Below are 15,420 nucleotides of genomic sequence, written 5' to 3'. Positions count from 1 at the left end.
CTCGCAGGATCTGGGGGAGCGGACTCCCCACTATTCTCTAGTCAAAGCTCCCCCCAGGAGCAGCCAGCCAGTTGGATGCAAAGGGGACCCCGAGGAGGGCTCCAAAGCGGATGACGGCATCGGAGCCCTACCCTGCCTGGCAACTAACTCTGACGTCATGAGCCCTCTACATCCCTGAAAACTAACTCTGACGTCACGAGCTCTCTACATCCCCAGTCCCCAGCTCCCATCATCTCCACCTGCTCCGGGGCGAATCCTGCCGGGCCTAGACAAAACATAGCGGACCTGGCATGCCTGGAGGAGCGTCACTGCCCCAGTCCTCACCTATGTCGCCTGCATGCAGGGCTCTGGCTCCAGATCCTTGCTCCTGCAAGAAAGCAAAGCCCATGATTAGGTTGTGTGCAACGAGAATGCATTCCCCAAATAAGAGGTCCAGCTTCGAGCTAGGAGCCATCCCTGGCCTGACATCACTTTCCCCAAAGTGTCCCCACCCAGGCTGCTGTGTAAAGGCTTCCCCCCTCACCCCACCCACATTTGAAACATGCCTGCGACTTGGATGCTGGCACTCAGGGTCCATCCCCTGGCTGGCCAGCCCCCTGGAGGAAAGGCCAAATTTCCTGCGCTCAAGCCCCCCTTTCCCCAGGGCACCTTGGGGCCCCCTCAGTTTCTTCCCCAGTTTCCTGGGCACGGTCTCCATTGAGAGAGGAGGGCTATGCTGGGTTTGCCTTGTAAATGGGCCGACTGTGGGGGCCGGAGAGATAGCATGGAGGTAAGGCGTTTGCCTTTCATGCAGAAGGTCGGTGGTTCGAATCCCAGCATCCCATATGGTCCCCTGAGCCTGCCAGGAGCGATTTCTGAGCATAGAGCCAGGAGTGACCCCTGAGGGCTGCCGGGTGTGACCCCCCTCCCAAATAAAAAGGGCTGACTGTGGAGGCATAATAATCATCATTGAATCCTTCTCCTGTGGGTGCCAAAATCTCAAGCCTCAGCCCAAGCTTTCAGTCTGGGAGCCAGAGAGATAGTACGCCGGGAGGGCGTTTACCTTGCAAGTGGTTGACCTGGGTTCGACTTCCAGCATTCCATATGGTCCCCTGAGCCCACCAGGAGTAATTCCTGGGTGCAGAGCCAGGAGTAACATCTCAGCATCTCGAGGTGTGGCCTAAAAACAAACAAAAACTAAGCTTCCAGGCTCAAGTCGAAAGGTACTGAGGCAGAGATTCTAGTCCCATCCCTTGCCTCGTGGCATCTAAGCACCAGGCACCCTCTGTCCGACAAGGGACTCCTCTTCCTAAACTTCATGCCTGCAGATTTGGGGATTCCTCGTCCCCAGAACCTTCCGCTGTTTTAGTTGTGCTTTTTGGGTTTGAGAGCCACACTCATGGTTGCTAGGGGGCTTTGTACTTATTCCCTGGTAGTGTCAGGTGTAAGTTATCTTCGCTGTTAAATCCTTTGTTGGGTATTTGTGCATCCAAGAACAGTCCCCAGAATGAGAAATTACTTCCCATCCCCTTGTCCCCTTTAGGGGGGAGACCTTGGTAATATTTATCCGCAGCAAATAAAATCCACACAGACAAGAAGGATAGGATGTAAAAGACTGGGGGGGGGGGAGAGAGAGAGAGAGAGAGAGAGAGAGAGAGAGAGAGAGAGAGAGAGAGAGAGAGAGAGAGAGAGAGAGAGAGAGAGAGAGAGAATATCCTCTTGCAGCCTGCAGCTTTCGCAAAAGGACCCCTCTCCCCTGTCCATCAAGCTATTTATTGCCAACTCCACAGCGCCTCACCTGGAAGGTCTAGGTAGGGCAATAGTCACAGAACAATCCTAAGGAAATACTTTTTTTTTGTTTGTTTTTTTGTTTTTTTGGCTTTTGGGTCACACCTGGCGTTGCTCAGGGGTTACTCCTGGCTGTCTGCTCAGAAATAGCTCCTGGCAGGCATGGGGGACCATATGGGACACCGGAATTCGAACCAACCACCTTTGGTCCTGGATCGGCTGCTTGCAAGGCAAACACCGCTGTGCTATCTCTCCGGCCCGGAAATACTTTTATATACAACAATTCCAAGAATAATCTTATGGAAACTTTTTCATATACTACATCAGGGGTTCATGCAGTGCCTCCCTCATAGAAAACCTTGCTTCTCGTTGCTGAGAAAAAGTAAAGCCAACCTAGGAACTCATTTCCAGTCTCAACGCCTCCGTCCATGCCCCCCAACCTTGCTGTCACTGTAGGGGGGACACACCTCACCAAGGGCCTACCCTGGGCTCCAGAGTCATCCCTTTGCCCTTATGGAACTCCCACCTCCCTCTCTCCAGGATCCTTCCACATTCCAATGACTTAAATCTTTAAACGTGCAATCACGGGTAGAGCACTTGTCTTGCACATGGCTAACCTCAGAATGCTTCCAGGAGGGATCCCTGAAAAAAACAGAGTCAGTAACATCCTTAGGTGTGGCCTAAAAATCAATAAAAATATGCTGTGGGGGCCGGAGAGATAGCATGGAGGTAAGGTGCTTGTCTTGCATGCAGAAGGTAGGTGGTTCGAATCCCGGCATCCCATATGTTCCCCCGAGCCTGCCAGGAGCGATTTCTGAGCGTAGAGTCAGGAGTAACCCCTGAGCAATGCCGGGTGTGACTCAAAAAAAAAAAAAATGCTGTGAAAGGACCAGAGAGATAGCATGAAGGTGGGGCATTTGTCTTGCATGCAGAAGGACAGTGGTTCGAATCCCAGCATCCCATGTGGTCCCCCGAGCCTGCCAGGAGCGATTTCTGGGCATAGAGCCAGGAGTGGCCCCCCTGAGCGCTACCTGGTGTGACCCAAAAACCCAAAGGAAAAAAAAATGCTGTGAACAACCGGTTGCCTACATCTCAGAGCAACAACTTCGGTTGTCTTCCAAACCTTGTGGAACAATCTGAGGTTTGCTGCCTGTCTCGCCCCTTTCCTCTGCTCATAGGCACTGGATATATGTACACATGTGTATATGTAAATGTATCGGAACACACAGGCATGCAATGGACATACACACACACCTGGTTATAGTAAGGCCCAGCCTCTTCCTGGCCATTCCTCCCTAAAAGTCACCTCCTCATCATCTCAGGGGACTTCTGGTAAACAAACAGGTGTTCTCCACTGCCCACTGAGCTAAGAACCCCAAATCTGCTTTTCCACAGACACTGCCACTCACAGTTCCTCCTGCAGGAAGCCTGGTGTGACTGTGGACAGGTCTCTCTACTGGAACTCTTGGTAACCTCCTGCACTGAAACCCTGTCTCTCCAGCACTGTCACCTACTGAGATTGAAACACCAGTTCCAGACGGCATTCCCACCAGCAGTGAAAAAGAGTTCCTTTCTCTCCACATCCCCGCCAGCACTGCTTGTTTTCCTTTTATGTGATGTGTGCCAATCTCAGTGGCATGAGGTGGTACCTCATAGTAGTTTTGATTTGCATCTCCCTGACGATTAGTGATGTTGAGCATCTTTTCATGTGCCTTTTGGCCATTTGCCTTTCTTCTTTTTCAAAGTGTCTGTTCATTTCTTTTCCCCATTTTTTGATGGGGTTAGTTGTTTTTTTCTTGTATAGTTCTGTCAGTACCTTGTAAATTTTGGATATTAGCCCTTTATCTGATGAGTATTGGGTAAATAATTTCTCCCACTCAGTGGGTGGCCTTTGTATTCTAGGCACTATTTCCTTTGAGAAGTGGAGTGCTCTTTACATGACTGTAATCATACAACTATAATCATGTTTGTAATCATGGTGTTTAAATAAAGATAATTATAAAAAAATAAAAAAAAGAAACACCAGTTCCCTCCCAGGGGGTGTAGCTCCCCAGGGACCCCAGCACTACCCTCTCTATAGACCATTCTGTATAGACCTATACCTTCCAGCCCATTCTAAATTGCCCATGTCAATACTTTTGGGAATGCTCCACCTGAGTGGTCACTCTTTTTTTTACCCTTGTGCTATCTCTGGCCACATGAATTTTATATTGAATTATAAAGGGGCCACTCCCAGCAATGGCTGGTAGCACCCAAGGGGGGGGTTCCTATACTGTGGTGCTCAGGGGATGAGCACTGCTGGATAATGAACTCAGGGCTTCTTATATATGAGTATATGAGACATGGATTCTCCTATGTACCCCGTATTCTGCACAACTTTAACTTTGTCTCGTTTTTCTTGGGCCACACCTGTTTGATGCTTAGGAGTCACTCCTGGTTATGTGCTCAGAAATCACTCCTGGCTTTGGGGACCATATGGGACACTGGGGGATTGAACCACGGTCTGTCCTAGGCTAGAGCTTGCAAGGCAGACGCTTTACCTCTAGCACCACACTCCACCCCACAATTTTGACTTCGTGTGTGTGTGTGTGTGTGTGTGTGTGTGTGTGTGTGTGTGTGTGTGGCTTTTGGGTCATACCCGGCAGTGCTCAGGGGTTATTCCTGGCTCCAGGCTCAGAAATTGCTCCTGGCAGACACGGGGAACCATATGGGACGCCGGGATTCGAACCGATGACCTCCTGCATGAAAGGCAAACGCCTTACCTCCATGCTATCTCCCGGCCCCTGGTTTTTGGTTTTTGGGTCACACTCGGCAGCATTCAGGGACTATTCCTGGCTCTATGCTCAGAGATTGCCCCTGGCAGGCACGGGGGACCATATGGGATGCCGGGATTCGAACCACTGTCCTTCTGCATGAAAGGCAAACACCTTACCTCCATGCTATATCTCCGGCCCCAATTATGACTTTTTTGTGTGTGTGTGTGGTTTTTGGGTCACACCCGGAAGTGCTCAGGGGTTATTCCTGGCTCCAGGCTCAGAAATTGCTCCTGGCAGGCACAGGGGACCACATGGGGTGCTGGGATTCAAACTGATGACTTTCTGCATAAAAGGCAAACACCTTACCTTCATGCTATCTCTCCGGCCCCCAATTTTGACTTCTTAAAAATGTGTAAGTATTGAGGCCCTGGGCCGGAGAGATAGCACAGCAGTAGGATGTTTGCCTTGCATGCAGGCAATCCAGGACATATGGTGGTTCAAATCCCGGCTCTTTCAGGTATGAAGCCTCATTCAACCCCTGGCATCATCACACATACTAAGTTCTATCTCCAAACACCACCATCTGTCCCTGGACCACATAAAATGTACATGACACCAGTCACCACTGCAACAAGGAAAGAAAAAGAAAGAAAAAGTGGGGGGGAGGGCGGAGCGGTGGCACAGTGGTGGCACAAGCCACAAGGCGTCTGCCTTGCATGTGCTAGCCTAGGATGAACCACAGTTCAATCCCCCGGTGTTCCTATATGGTCCCCCAAGCCAGGAGCAATTTCAGAAAGTATATATACTTCTGAAAGTATAACCCCTGAGCATCACTAGGTGTGGCAAAAAAAAAAAGATCAGGGACCAGAGGAACAGTACAGAGCTTTAAGGCACATGCCTGATCTCTGGTTCTGGCTTGAATTTTAGCATCATCTATAGCCCCCTAGCACCCTCAGGTAGTCCCTGAGCACCAAGCTAGGAAGAACCTCTGAGCATCACCTGGTGTGGCTCCCAAACCAACAAAAAAGTCTCTTAGGTTGTAGAGTTAACTTTTCTTTTTTCGTTTTTGTGTCACACCTGGCAGCGCTCAGGGTTTACTCCTGGCTCTATGCTCAGAAATCACTCCTGGCAGGCTCAAAGGACCATATGGGATGCCGGGATTTGAACTACCACCCTTCTGTATGAAAGGCAAACGCCTTACCTCCATGCTATCTCTCTGGCCTGTAGAGTTAACTTAATGGGCTGAATTCCTGCAACCTCATCCCCACGCCCTAGGACCACACAGCCAAGAGTAAACCAATAAAAAAAAATGAGAATTTTGTTTTATTTCTTTTTTTTTTTTTTTTTTTTTTTTTGGTTTTTGGGCCACACCCGGCGGTGCTCAGGGGTTACTCCTGGCTGTCTGCTCAGAAATAGCCCCTGGCAGGCACGGGGGACCATATGGGACACCGGGATTTGAACCAACCACCTTTGGTTCTGGATGGGCTGCTTGCAAGGCAAACGCCGCTGTGCTATCTCTCCGGGCCCGAATTTTGTTTTATTTCATTTGGGGGATGGTTGGGTCATACCCTGTAGTGCTCAGTGTTTACCCCGAACTTTGTGCTCAAGAATCACTCCTGGTGGTGCTCAGGGGACCGTTTCTGTTGGCACAGATCAAACCAGAGTTGGCCTCAAACAAGACAAGCACTCTCTCTCCAGTCCCAATAATAATCATTTCTCCCCCAGATGTTCAGGAGTTACTCCTGATTCTGTTTTTTTTTTTTTTTTTTTTTTTTTTTTTTTGTTTTTGTTTTTGGGCCACACCCGGTAACGCTCAGGGGTTATTCCTGGCTATGTGCTCAGAAGTTGCTCCTGGCTTGGGGGACCATATGGGACACCGGGGGATCGAACCGCGGTCCGTCCAAGGCTAGCGCAGGCAAGGCAGGCACCTTACCTCTAGCGCCACCGCCCGGCCCCTAGATTCTGAACTCAGGGATTATTCCTGGTAGTGCTCAGGGGGACCATATGGGATGCCGGAGATAAAATCCAGGTCAGCAGTGTGCAAGGCAAACACAGAATCTGTTGTACTATCTCTCCAGACCACCACCAATAATTATTTTATTTATTTATTTATTTATTTATTTATTTATTTATTTATTTATTTATTTATTTATTTATTTATTTTTGGTTTTTGGGTCACACCCATTTGACACTCAGGGGTTACTCCTGGCTATGTGCTCAGAAATCGCTCCTGGCTTGGTGGGACCATATGGGACGCCGGGGGATCGAACCTCGGTCCATCCTACACTAGCGCTTGCAAGGCAGACACCTTACCTCTAGCGCCACCTTCCCGGCCCCAACAATAATTATTTTAATAAAAAAGAAGAAGGAAAGAAATGCAAATAACTATATCCTGCCCCACACCTATTAAAAGCTGCGTGCACCAGTCTTGGGTTCCAAAAATTTGGTCCAAGACACAGCTTGAAGCTCTCCTGTGGGGCTTCATTCCCCAGCACAGGTTAGGCACATGCGTGGAAAGAGTTGATGGACACCACCCCAACACACACAGTGGGTGAAGGGATTAGGGTTCAGACCACAGCTAGGAGCAAACACCCTGGGCCCAGCAGCCGCTGATTGTAATTATTGTCATGGCCAGGTGGTGGCACCAGCGTTTCAGGCTTCCATGACGGGTGCACTAGTGACCCTGGCACCATCCCTTTGGGGCTCTACCAGCAGGGCACCTCAGCTTCAAGGCCCTGCGGTGACCTCCTCTAAGAAGGGGGCGCAGAGTCTGTCGCCCCCAAGACAGGGAAATCAGCTCCCTCTACCTGGAGGTTCGGAAGGTGGCTAGAGAGATGAGGGTGTGTGCCCTGCGGGACTTGGGGCTCTAGTCCAGTAGACCCCGGCTACACCCCTATTAACCCTCTGCCATCCCAGGAAGATCAGATGTTGCTTTCTTGACAAAGGGAACCTGGAGGTACTCCAGGACCCAACCCTGGGGTAGGGAGCCCTTTTCCAGGTGGGCAATGGGTGTCATGCTAGAGCTCTTTCTTACCAGCTGCCAGCTTCATACCTGATGGGTTGGGGGATGTCCTGAACCCCATCCTTGGTGACTGAGGTGCCCGGCTCCAGCTTCCAAGTGCAGCAGGTGGGCAGCAAGATGCCCCGGAGTCCTGCCTGGGAACTGTCCACCTCCACGTCCCAAGAAGACCCAGGATTGAGGACACTTGGCACTGCCATCTGCTCCCCTGCTCCCTTATTTTTCCGTCCAAGTGGTCCCAAGCGCCCCAGTTCCAGCTGATATGACCTTGACCGCTTCTCTGAGGGTCCAGCACCCGTGGTCTCAGAGGCAGGAACGTACCCATGCCCCTTCGCTACAGGGGTTCCATGCAACACCCCCACCCCCTTCTCCCTCTGAGTCCTGCCTTTGGGCATTCTGGGCACCCAGGACCCCGCCACAGAACTGTCTCTGGAGATTCTGCCTCTGTCCTTAGGAAGCGGCTGTGCCCATAGTTTTCTAGCACTGCCAGCTGTTTTGCCCATTAGGAAGAAGCCCTGGCTCGAGCCCTTGAAATCCGCGCCGTGGCCAGTGGTGGGACTGCAGCGTGGCAGCCCCGCTAGGCCAGGCCGGGAGCAGTTAACTCCTCTGGGCCCAGGTGACCTCTTCTCTCGGCCATGCCCCCACCCATAGAAGCAGGACGTCCAAGGGCTCCAGGCCACAAGTCAGGTGACCCCCATGGTGGGGGACCATTAGAGTAATAATAATAGTCACAATCATCCTCGAAGTTGTCCGTTGTCTAGGGACCGCCTCATACTTAGGGCTCCCATTGCATTCTTGGTTTCCAACCCTCCTGCCAAAGATGGGCTGTTTTCATTTCACGGAGGAGGGGGAGGAGGAGGAGGAAGAGGAAGACATCAAGTGTGGCTGCCTCAGCTGTCCCTAGAGTTGGGGTGAAACTGGACTGTAGGCTCTGCCTCCTGCCAAGTTCCAAGGGTGGTGGTGAATGTGGGGGTTTTGGGGGGTGCTAGGTAGGTCACCCTAGGCCCACCCTCTGGCTGGCTTTTTCTGCTTTAGGCTCTGGGCGAGTGTACCCCTCTGGGAGGGAAATGGAAAAAGCAAGGGGTGGAACTAAACTAAACAGCTCTGGCAGCTGCTCGAGGTGGGGGCCGGGGCTTGGCCAAACCCTGCACTCAACACCTTCCAAGACGTACTGGGCCCAGCTCCCAACTCCTTCCTCTGGGTCGCGGTGTCCAAATGGATTTGTGGAGCAATGGGCCAGCAAGTCAAGAAGCAGGAGAGATCGGGAAAGATGAAAGAAAACGGCAGGCGCAGTGCACTTGGCTGACCTGGGTTTGATCCTCATCCTACGCAGCATGGGGTTCCTGGAGCTTCACCCAGAGTGATCCCTAAGCATAGAATCAGTAGTAAGCCCTGAGCACTGCCAGGTGTGCTCCCCCCACCAAAAAAAAAATACCCAGAAATATGGGGCCAAAGTGATAATATGGTAGGGAGAACAACTGCCTTGCACACAGCTGTTCTAGGTTCTGGTACCCCATATAGCCCCCATGAGCCCCACTAAGAGTGATCCCTGAGCACAGAGGGAGGAGTAAGACCTGAGCACTGCTGAGTGTGGCTCAAAAGAAATATAAAGGGCCGGCGTGGTGGCGCTAGAAGTAAGGTGCCTGCCTTGCCTGCGCTAGCCTAGGACAGACCGCGGTTCGATCCCCCGGTATCCCATATGGTCCCCAAGCCAGGAGCGACGTCTGAGCGCATAGCCAGGAGTAACCCCTGAGCATCACCGGGTGTGGCCCCCCCAAAAACAAAACAAAACCAAATCACCAAAACTTACGGGGCCGGGCGGTGGCGCTAGAGGTAAGGTGCCTGCCTTGCCTGCGCTAGCCTAGGACGGACCGCGGTTCGATTCCCCGGCATCCCATATGGTCCCCCAAGCCAGGAGCGACTTCTGAGCGCATAGCCAGGAGTAACCCCTGAGCGTCACCGGGTGTGGCCCAAAAACCAAAAAAAAAAAAAAAAAAGAAATATAAAAGAGGATCCTTCGGGGCTGGAGCCATAGCACAGAGAATAGGGTGAACTGCCTTATATGCAGTCAACCCAGATTTTATCCCCAGCATCCCATAGGGTCCCCAGAGCACTGCCAGAAATAATCCCTGGCTGTAGAGTTAGAAGTAACCCCAAAGCTTGCCCAGGTGTGGACCTAAAATCTAAAAACAAAACAAAATCAAAAAAAGGATCCTTGGTGGCCAGTGGGTGGCACAGGACGTTGGAGCATGAGGACTATTAGCTACAGGCTGGAAGAGAATCTAGGGGTTCACCTGCCCCAGTGTACGCCCCTTGCCCAGCATGGAGTTGGCACAGGGCGGGACTCCAGGGTTGCTTGTGAATAGATGAGCCATGGCCTGGGGTCCCCACATAGAGGGGACGTGCATGCACCTACACCACATGGTCTTCCCTCCTAAGCCCCAGAATCTGGTCTAGTGGCGGAGCGAGGGTAAAGGGGGAGAGACAGTCTCAGGATGGAGACAGTCCAGAGGGTGCCTGGGTGGGACAGTGGGGTCTGGGAATGACCCTCGGAACGCAGTGACCCGTACTCTCCCCCTCGGTGCCCTCCCCCTGCCCACCATGGGTCAGCCTAGACATCTGGGACTGGGCAGACAAAGGGCTGCGCAGAGGGACAATAACCTTCTGTCCATTTGCAGATGCTGGGCCGGGCCGGCCAGGGCTGGGGGTGCCAGGCCCCCCGCGGGCAGAGGACAATGTTGGCAGTGATGGAAAGGAGGCATTTCAAAGCGTTTTGTTCCTGCTGACCCCCTCCCCCCCAATTCTCATGGGGTGAGACCCCCAGACCCACCCCACCCCCAGCCACCCAGGCCCTGACTTAAGGCTGTGCTTGCGGACTGGCCACATTCTTGACCTCAGGGGAAAAGTTTAGACTCTTTGCGCCCAGGGCAACAATAATGGTGTCAGGACTGATTTAGGAGCTGCACTTACCATCACAAAGCCCCAAACAAAGGGCAGTGCTGAGAAGGGCCTCACCACGCCCGCCCACACTTCTCCCCTGGGCACTGCCCGGAATTGGGTGCCAGGGCCCCAGGACCCAGGCCAAAGCCCACAGAACAGGAGAGATGAAGAGAAGAGAGATAACTGAATCCAACAGGGCAATGGGGGGGGGGGGCCCATATCTCTGAGCACTGTTTCCTGCCTTGACCCCAATGTGCTTGGGATCCCAACCATCATGGGTGGGCCTCATGTTCCCAGCCTAGTGGGGAGGCTCAACTTCAAAGCAACTCTCTGAGCTCTCCATGAAGGGTTTCATGGGCACCCATTCATGTGGGGCAAGGTATTAGCACTTCCTGTTGGGGGTGTTTCCTTGGCAGGGGTAACATAATGCTCTCCAATCCCACTCTAGCCCTGATCCCTTATTTCCTGTCTCCATCCACTTGGTCAAGATAGATGAAGCATCAGTCCAGTTGTAGTGGGTAAATAGGGGTAGAGAAGTCAAATAATTTGTCCAGGTTCACAGATGCTCAATGGTGGGGTAAGCTCAACTTTCAGAGGAAAGGAAAGGGGCCAGGAGCTCCTGAGTGAATTAATGTCTGGTCATCCCCCTCCCCAATCAAGAAATACTCCTGAATAGGGGCCAGAGCAGGTAGGGCATTTGCCTTGGATTTGACTTACCCAGGTTGAATCCCCAGCATCCCAGGTCCCTGAGCCTGCCAGGAGTAATTTCTGAGCTCAGACCCAGGAATAATTCGAGTGCTGCTGCGTGTGACCAAATAAAAAAGAAACACCCCTAGATCAAGAGCCTCTCCACGGGCCCGGAGAGATAGCACAGCGGTTTGCCTTGCAAGCAGCCGATCCAGGACCAAAGGTGGTTGGTTCGAATCCCGGTGTCCCAGATGGTCCCCCGTGCCTGCCAGGAGCTATTTCTGAGCAGACAGCCAGGAGTCACCCCTGAGCACCGCCGGGTGTGACCCAAAAACAAAACAAAACAAAACAAAACAAAAAAAGAGCCTCTCCACACCAGATCAGTTCTGGTTCTGTGGTAGGGACTGGTCTGGGGACACTGGGATGGAAGAATCCATGTAGTAACCTGCAGTGGATCCTGTCTTTTGTTTTTGTTTTTGTTTTTGGGCCACACCCGGTGACGCTCAGGGGTTACTCCTGGCTATGTGCTCAGAAGTCGCTCCTAGCTTGGGGGACCATATGGGACTCAGGGGATTGAACCTCGGTCTGTCCAAGGATAGCGCAGGCACCTTACCTCTAGCACCACCGCCCGGCCCGGGATCCTGTCTTGAAGAATGATGGGCTGAGAGAATGCGCCAGGCTCTGGGTGTGACCCATAGATCTGGCTTCCTATTTGGGGCCCTGGACAAGGGATGGTAACTCTCAAGAGTCTTTTTTCCTGCCTGTGGCACTGGGCGCAGCTGGCAGGAGCTGGGCACTAGGGGGAGAGCTCCATGGTCACAGCCTGTGTCTGCTGGGCCATAGCCTGGGGGAGGGTCATTGGTCAGACATTTACTAGGAAGGGTGAAGTCAACCTTATTTATTTTTTTCATTGGTTGAGTTTTGTTTTGCTTTGTTTTAGTTTTGGGGTCACACCCAGTGATACTCATGGCTTACTCCTGGCATTACACTCAGGAATCATTCCTGGCAGTGCTTGGTAGATACTATGGGATGCCAGGGATAGAACCAAGGCTGGCCATGTGCAAGGCAAGTGCCCTACCTTCTGTACTAGGTTTTGGTTTTGGTCTGTTTTTGTGGCCACACCTGGCAATGTTCAGGTCTTACTCTTGGCTCTGGGAGTGCTCAGGGATCACTTCTATCTATAGGCTCCAGAGGTCCTATGGGAAATGTTGGGAATTGAACCTACATTTTCCAAGTGCAAGGCAAGTGCCCTCTCTGCTGTACTACTGCTCCATCCCATTTGGTTGTGGTGTTGGTAGAGGGTGGTAAATGTGGTGCTGGGGCTGGTACCCGGGTCTCCTACAGACCCACCCAGCCCAGTGAGTTCTCTCCAGCTCCTGAGTCAGCCATGACAGGGCTTTCAAGGACAGGACTGGATGGATGGAAAGAAAATTGTACTGGGGTAAAGGCACTTGCCTTGAATGTGGGAAACTCTAGTTTAATCCCCGAAAGCACAGAGACTCTGCTCAACACTGCCAGATATGGCCCCCAAACAAGCAAACCCCTCAAAAATAGAAAGAGAGGGAGAGGAGTGACAGAACAGCTGAGTTCGATCTCCAGCATTTCATATCACTCCTGGTGTCCTGAGTTGGCCAGGAATAACCCCATAGCACAGAGCCAAGAGTAAGGAGCCGGAGAGATAACACAGCAGTAGGGCATTCGCCTTGCACGAAGCCGATCCAGGACTGACTATGGTTCAAATTCCGGCATTCCATATGGTCCCCCATGCCTTTCAGGAGTGATTTCTGAGCACAGAGCCAGGAGTAACCCCTGAGCACCACTGGGTATGGACACCCCCAAAAAAAGAGTAAGCCCTGAGAACTGCTGGTGTGGCCCAAAAAGAAAAGGAAGGGACTGGGCTTCCTGAGAGAAGCCTGGGGGACTAGAGAGAGTACAGTGGGAAAAGGCTCTTGTCTTGCACATAGCTGATGCAGATTTGATCTTGGGCACTGCATAGGGTCTCCCTACACTTGTGCTCTAGGATCTCCCTGACCACACTGGCTAGCCCAAGATAAGTTTCTTCTGCTGGGCAGGGTGTAACCAGCTGAGCTAGCATAGTTCCAGGAGAGCCTACATAAGGAAGGAGCCTGCCCCGACCCTTTCCATATCCAGAACGAACCAAGCAGAGGGGAAGGTAAGCACAATTCTGCCCTCTCCCCCAAGTCGTGACCATGGGGCCAATGCCACTATACCAACTTCCTGTCATCTACAATGACCCACTAGTTTGGAATTCATTCCAAAGGATTCTTTTAGGGGCCAGAGCAATAGCACAGTGGGAAAGACATTTGCCTTGCAAGCAGCCAACCTGGGTTCAATTCCCAGCACCCTTATGGTCCCCTGAGCCTGCCAAGAATGATTCCCGAGTGCACAGCCAGCAGTAATCCCTGAGCACCGCTGGGTGTGACCCAAAAGCAAACACACAAAAACACACAAGGGATTCTTTTGGAATCAAAGTGTGGGGGACTACAGAGTTACCAAGTTCCATCCTGACACTGCATACACCCCCACCCTTCACCCAAGTACTCCTAGGTATTGTCCAAAAAGAAAGAATTCGATGAAACATCAAAATCGGGGACCAAGGGGCCGGAGAGGTGGCGCTAGAGGTAAGATGTCTGCCTTGCAAGCGCTAGCGTAGGACGGACTGTGGTTCGATCCCCTGGCGTCCCATATGGTCCCCCCAAGCCAGGAGCGATTTCTGAGCGCATAGCCAAGAGTAACCCCTGAGCGTCAAATGGGTGTGGCCCAAAAACCAAAAAAAAAAGAAAAAAAAAAGAAAAAAATTGGGGACCAGAAGGTTGCACAGCAAGTAGTGTGCTTGCCTTGCATACAGCAGATATGGGTTTGATCCCCAGCATCCTATATGTTCTCCAAGCTTTCCAGGAGTAATTACTGAGCACAGAGCTAGGAGTAACCCCTGAGCACTGCCAGATATGATCCAAAAACTAAAATAATAATACTAATTTAAAAATAAAATAAAAACCAGGGAACAGAGCCATAGTACAGTGTGCAAGGTGCTTGCCTTACATGTGACTGACCTTTGTTCGATATCCAGCACCCTATATTGATCCCTGAAGCCCACCAGCAGTGATCCCTGAGCACAGAACCAGGAATAAGACCAGAGCATCACACAGTGTGACTTGAAAACAAAAACCCCCCTAGAATCAAAATGTTCAAAGAAACCATTCCGGGGGTTTCAGTGATACCGCAGAAGTAAAAAATAAAAAAATTGGTTGGGGCAGGGCATTTACCTTGATGTAGTTAACCTGGGTTCGATCTGTGGCATCTCATATCATCCCCTGAACCTACCAGGAGTGGTTTCTGAGCATAGAACCAGAAAATATCTGTGGAGCACTGCTGGGTGTGGCCTGCCCCAAAAAAGGTTTGTTGGTGGGCACAGAAAAATGGTGCAGTGGGGTAGGGCTCTTACCTTGCACATGGCCAACCTGGGTTTGATCCCTGGAACCCCACAAGGTCCTCTGGACCCTGACCTCAATTCCTGAGTGCAGAGCTAGGAATAATCTCAGAGCACCACTAGGTGTGGCCCCCTAAAAAAAAGTTTGAGGGGCCAGATCAGTGGTGCAAGCGGTAGGGCATTTGCTTCGCATGTGCTAACCAAGGATGAACCATGGTTCGATCCCCTGGCATCCCATATAGTCCCCCAAGCCAGGAGCGATTTCTGAGCGCATAGCCAGGAGTAACCCAAGTGTGGTCCAAAAACAAACAAAAAGTTTGGCTTGAAATGAAGAGCCGGGCACTCTAATTCCAGTGCCCCATGGATCCCTCACCCCAGACCTCACCTCTGAGTTCCTTTTACCAAACTACCTGAAACCCAGGGGCACAGCAGGTAGAAGCTAGGCCAGTGGAAAAGTGTCCCTAGATTCCTGCGGGCCTGTGGGGAAGTTTGGGGAACTCCAGCCAGGACAGCCTCTTCCACCCTCACTGCTTGACTGTGGGCACAGAGGGGCACTCACCGGGCAGAGCATCCTGGGGTCCACTCAGTCTCCCAAGATGGGCGGCAGAACCAGCACAGCATCTACCCCAGCAGCCTGTGCCACAAAGCAGGCCTGCAAGAGGCCCCGGGGCCAGCCCGCCCTGCCTGGGCACAGTTTCCTGGCATCTACCAGGAAGGAAGGGCACTGGCCAGGGCAGACAGGAGGGGCAGGGAAAGAGCTGGGCTGGGTTGAGTCCTCCAGAGAAGGTGTCCCCCACTTA

At 52.0% G+C, this 15,420-nt stretch overlaps 1 protein-coding gene across 1 annotated transcript; it reads right to left on the bottom strand.

Moving 5' to 3' along the window:
* Window positions 1-180: 180 nt before the first annotated feature.
* On the bottom strand, window positions 181-8,144 carry LOC126009581 (uncharacterized). The gene is made up of 3 exons (XM_049774095.1): window positions 7,576-8,144; window positions 1,043-1,159; window positions 181-367 (listed from the first exon to the last, which is right to left on the bottom strand). Exons 1-3 carry the CDS (start codon window positions 8,043-8,045, stop codon window positions 325-327), a joined length of 630 nt encoding a protein of 209 aa, XP_049630052.1. The 5' UTR covers window positions 8,046-8,144; the 3' UTR covers window positions 181-324.
* Window positions 8,145-15,420: the final 7,276 nt, after the last annotated feature.

This window comes from Suncus etruscus, chromosome 5 (assembly GCF_024139225.1).
Source record: "Suncus etruscus isolate mSunEtr1 chromosome 5, mSunEtr1.pri.cur, whole genome shotgun sequence".
Classification (NCBI taxonomy): Eukaryota; Metazoa; Chordata; class Mammalia; order Eulipotyphla; family Soricidae; genus Suncus; species Suncus etruscus.
Note: the sequence above shows the minus strand (reverse complement) of the source record. Positions and strands in the feature narration are given on the sequence as shown.

Excerpts from the sequence above, each read along its gene's own strand:
- LOC126009581 (XM_049774095.1), bottom strand. The coding sequence starts at position 8,045 with ATGGGCAAAACAGCTGGCAGTGCTAGAAAACTATGGGCACAGCCGCTT. Across the intron at positions 1,160-7,575 it reads GACATCCCCCAACCCATCAG|GCCACACCTCGAGATGCTGA; the intron begins GTATGAAGCTGG and ends GTTTGTTTTTAG. Across the intron at positions 368-1,042 it reads CCAGGTCAACCACTTGCAAG|GAGCAAGGATCTGGAGCCAG; the intron begins GTAAACGCCCTC and ends GCTTTCTTGCAG.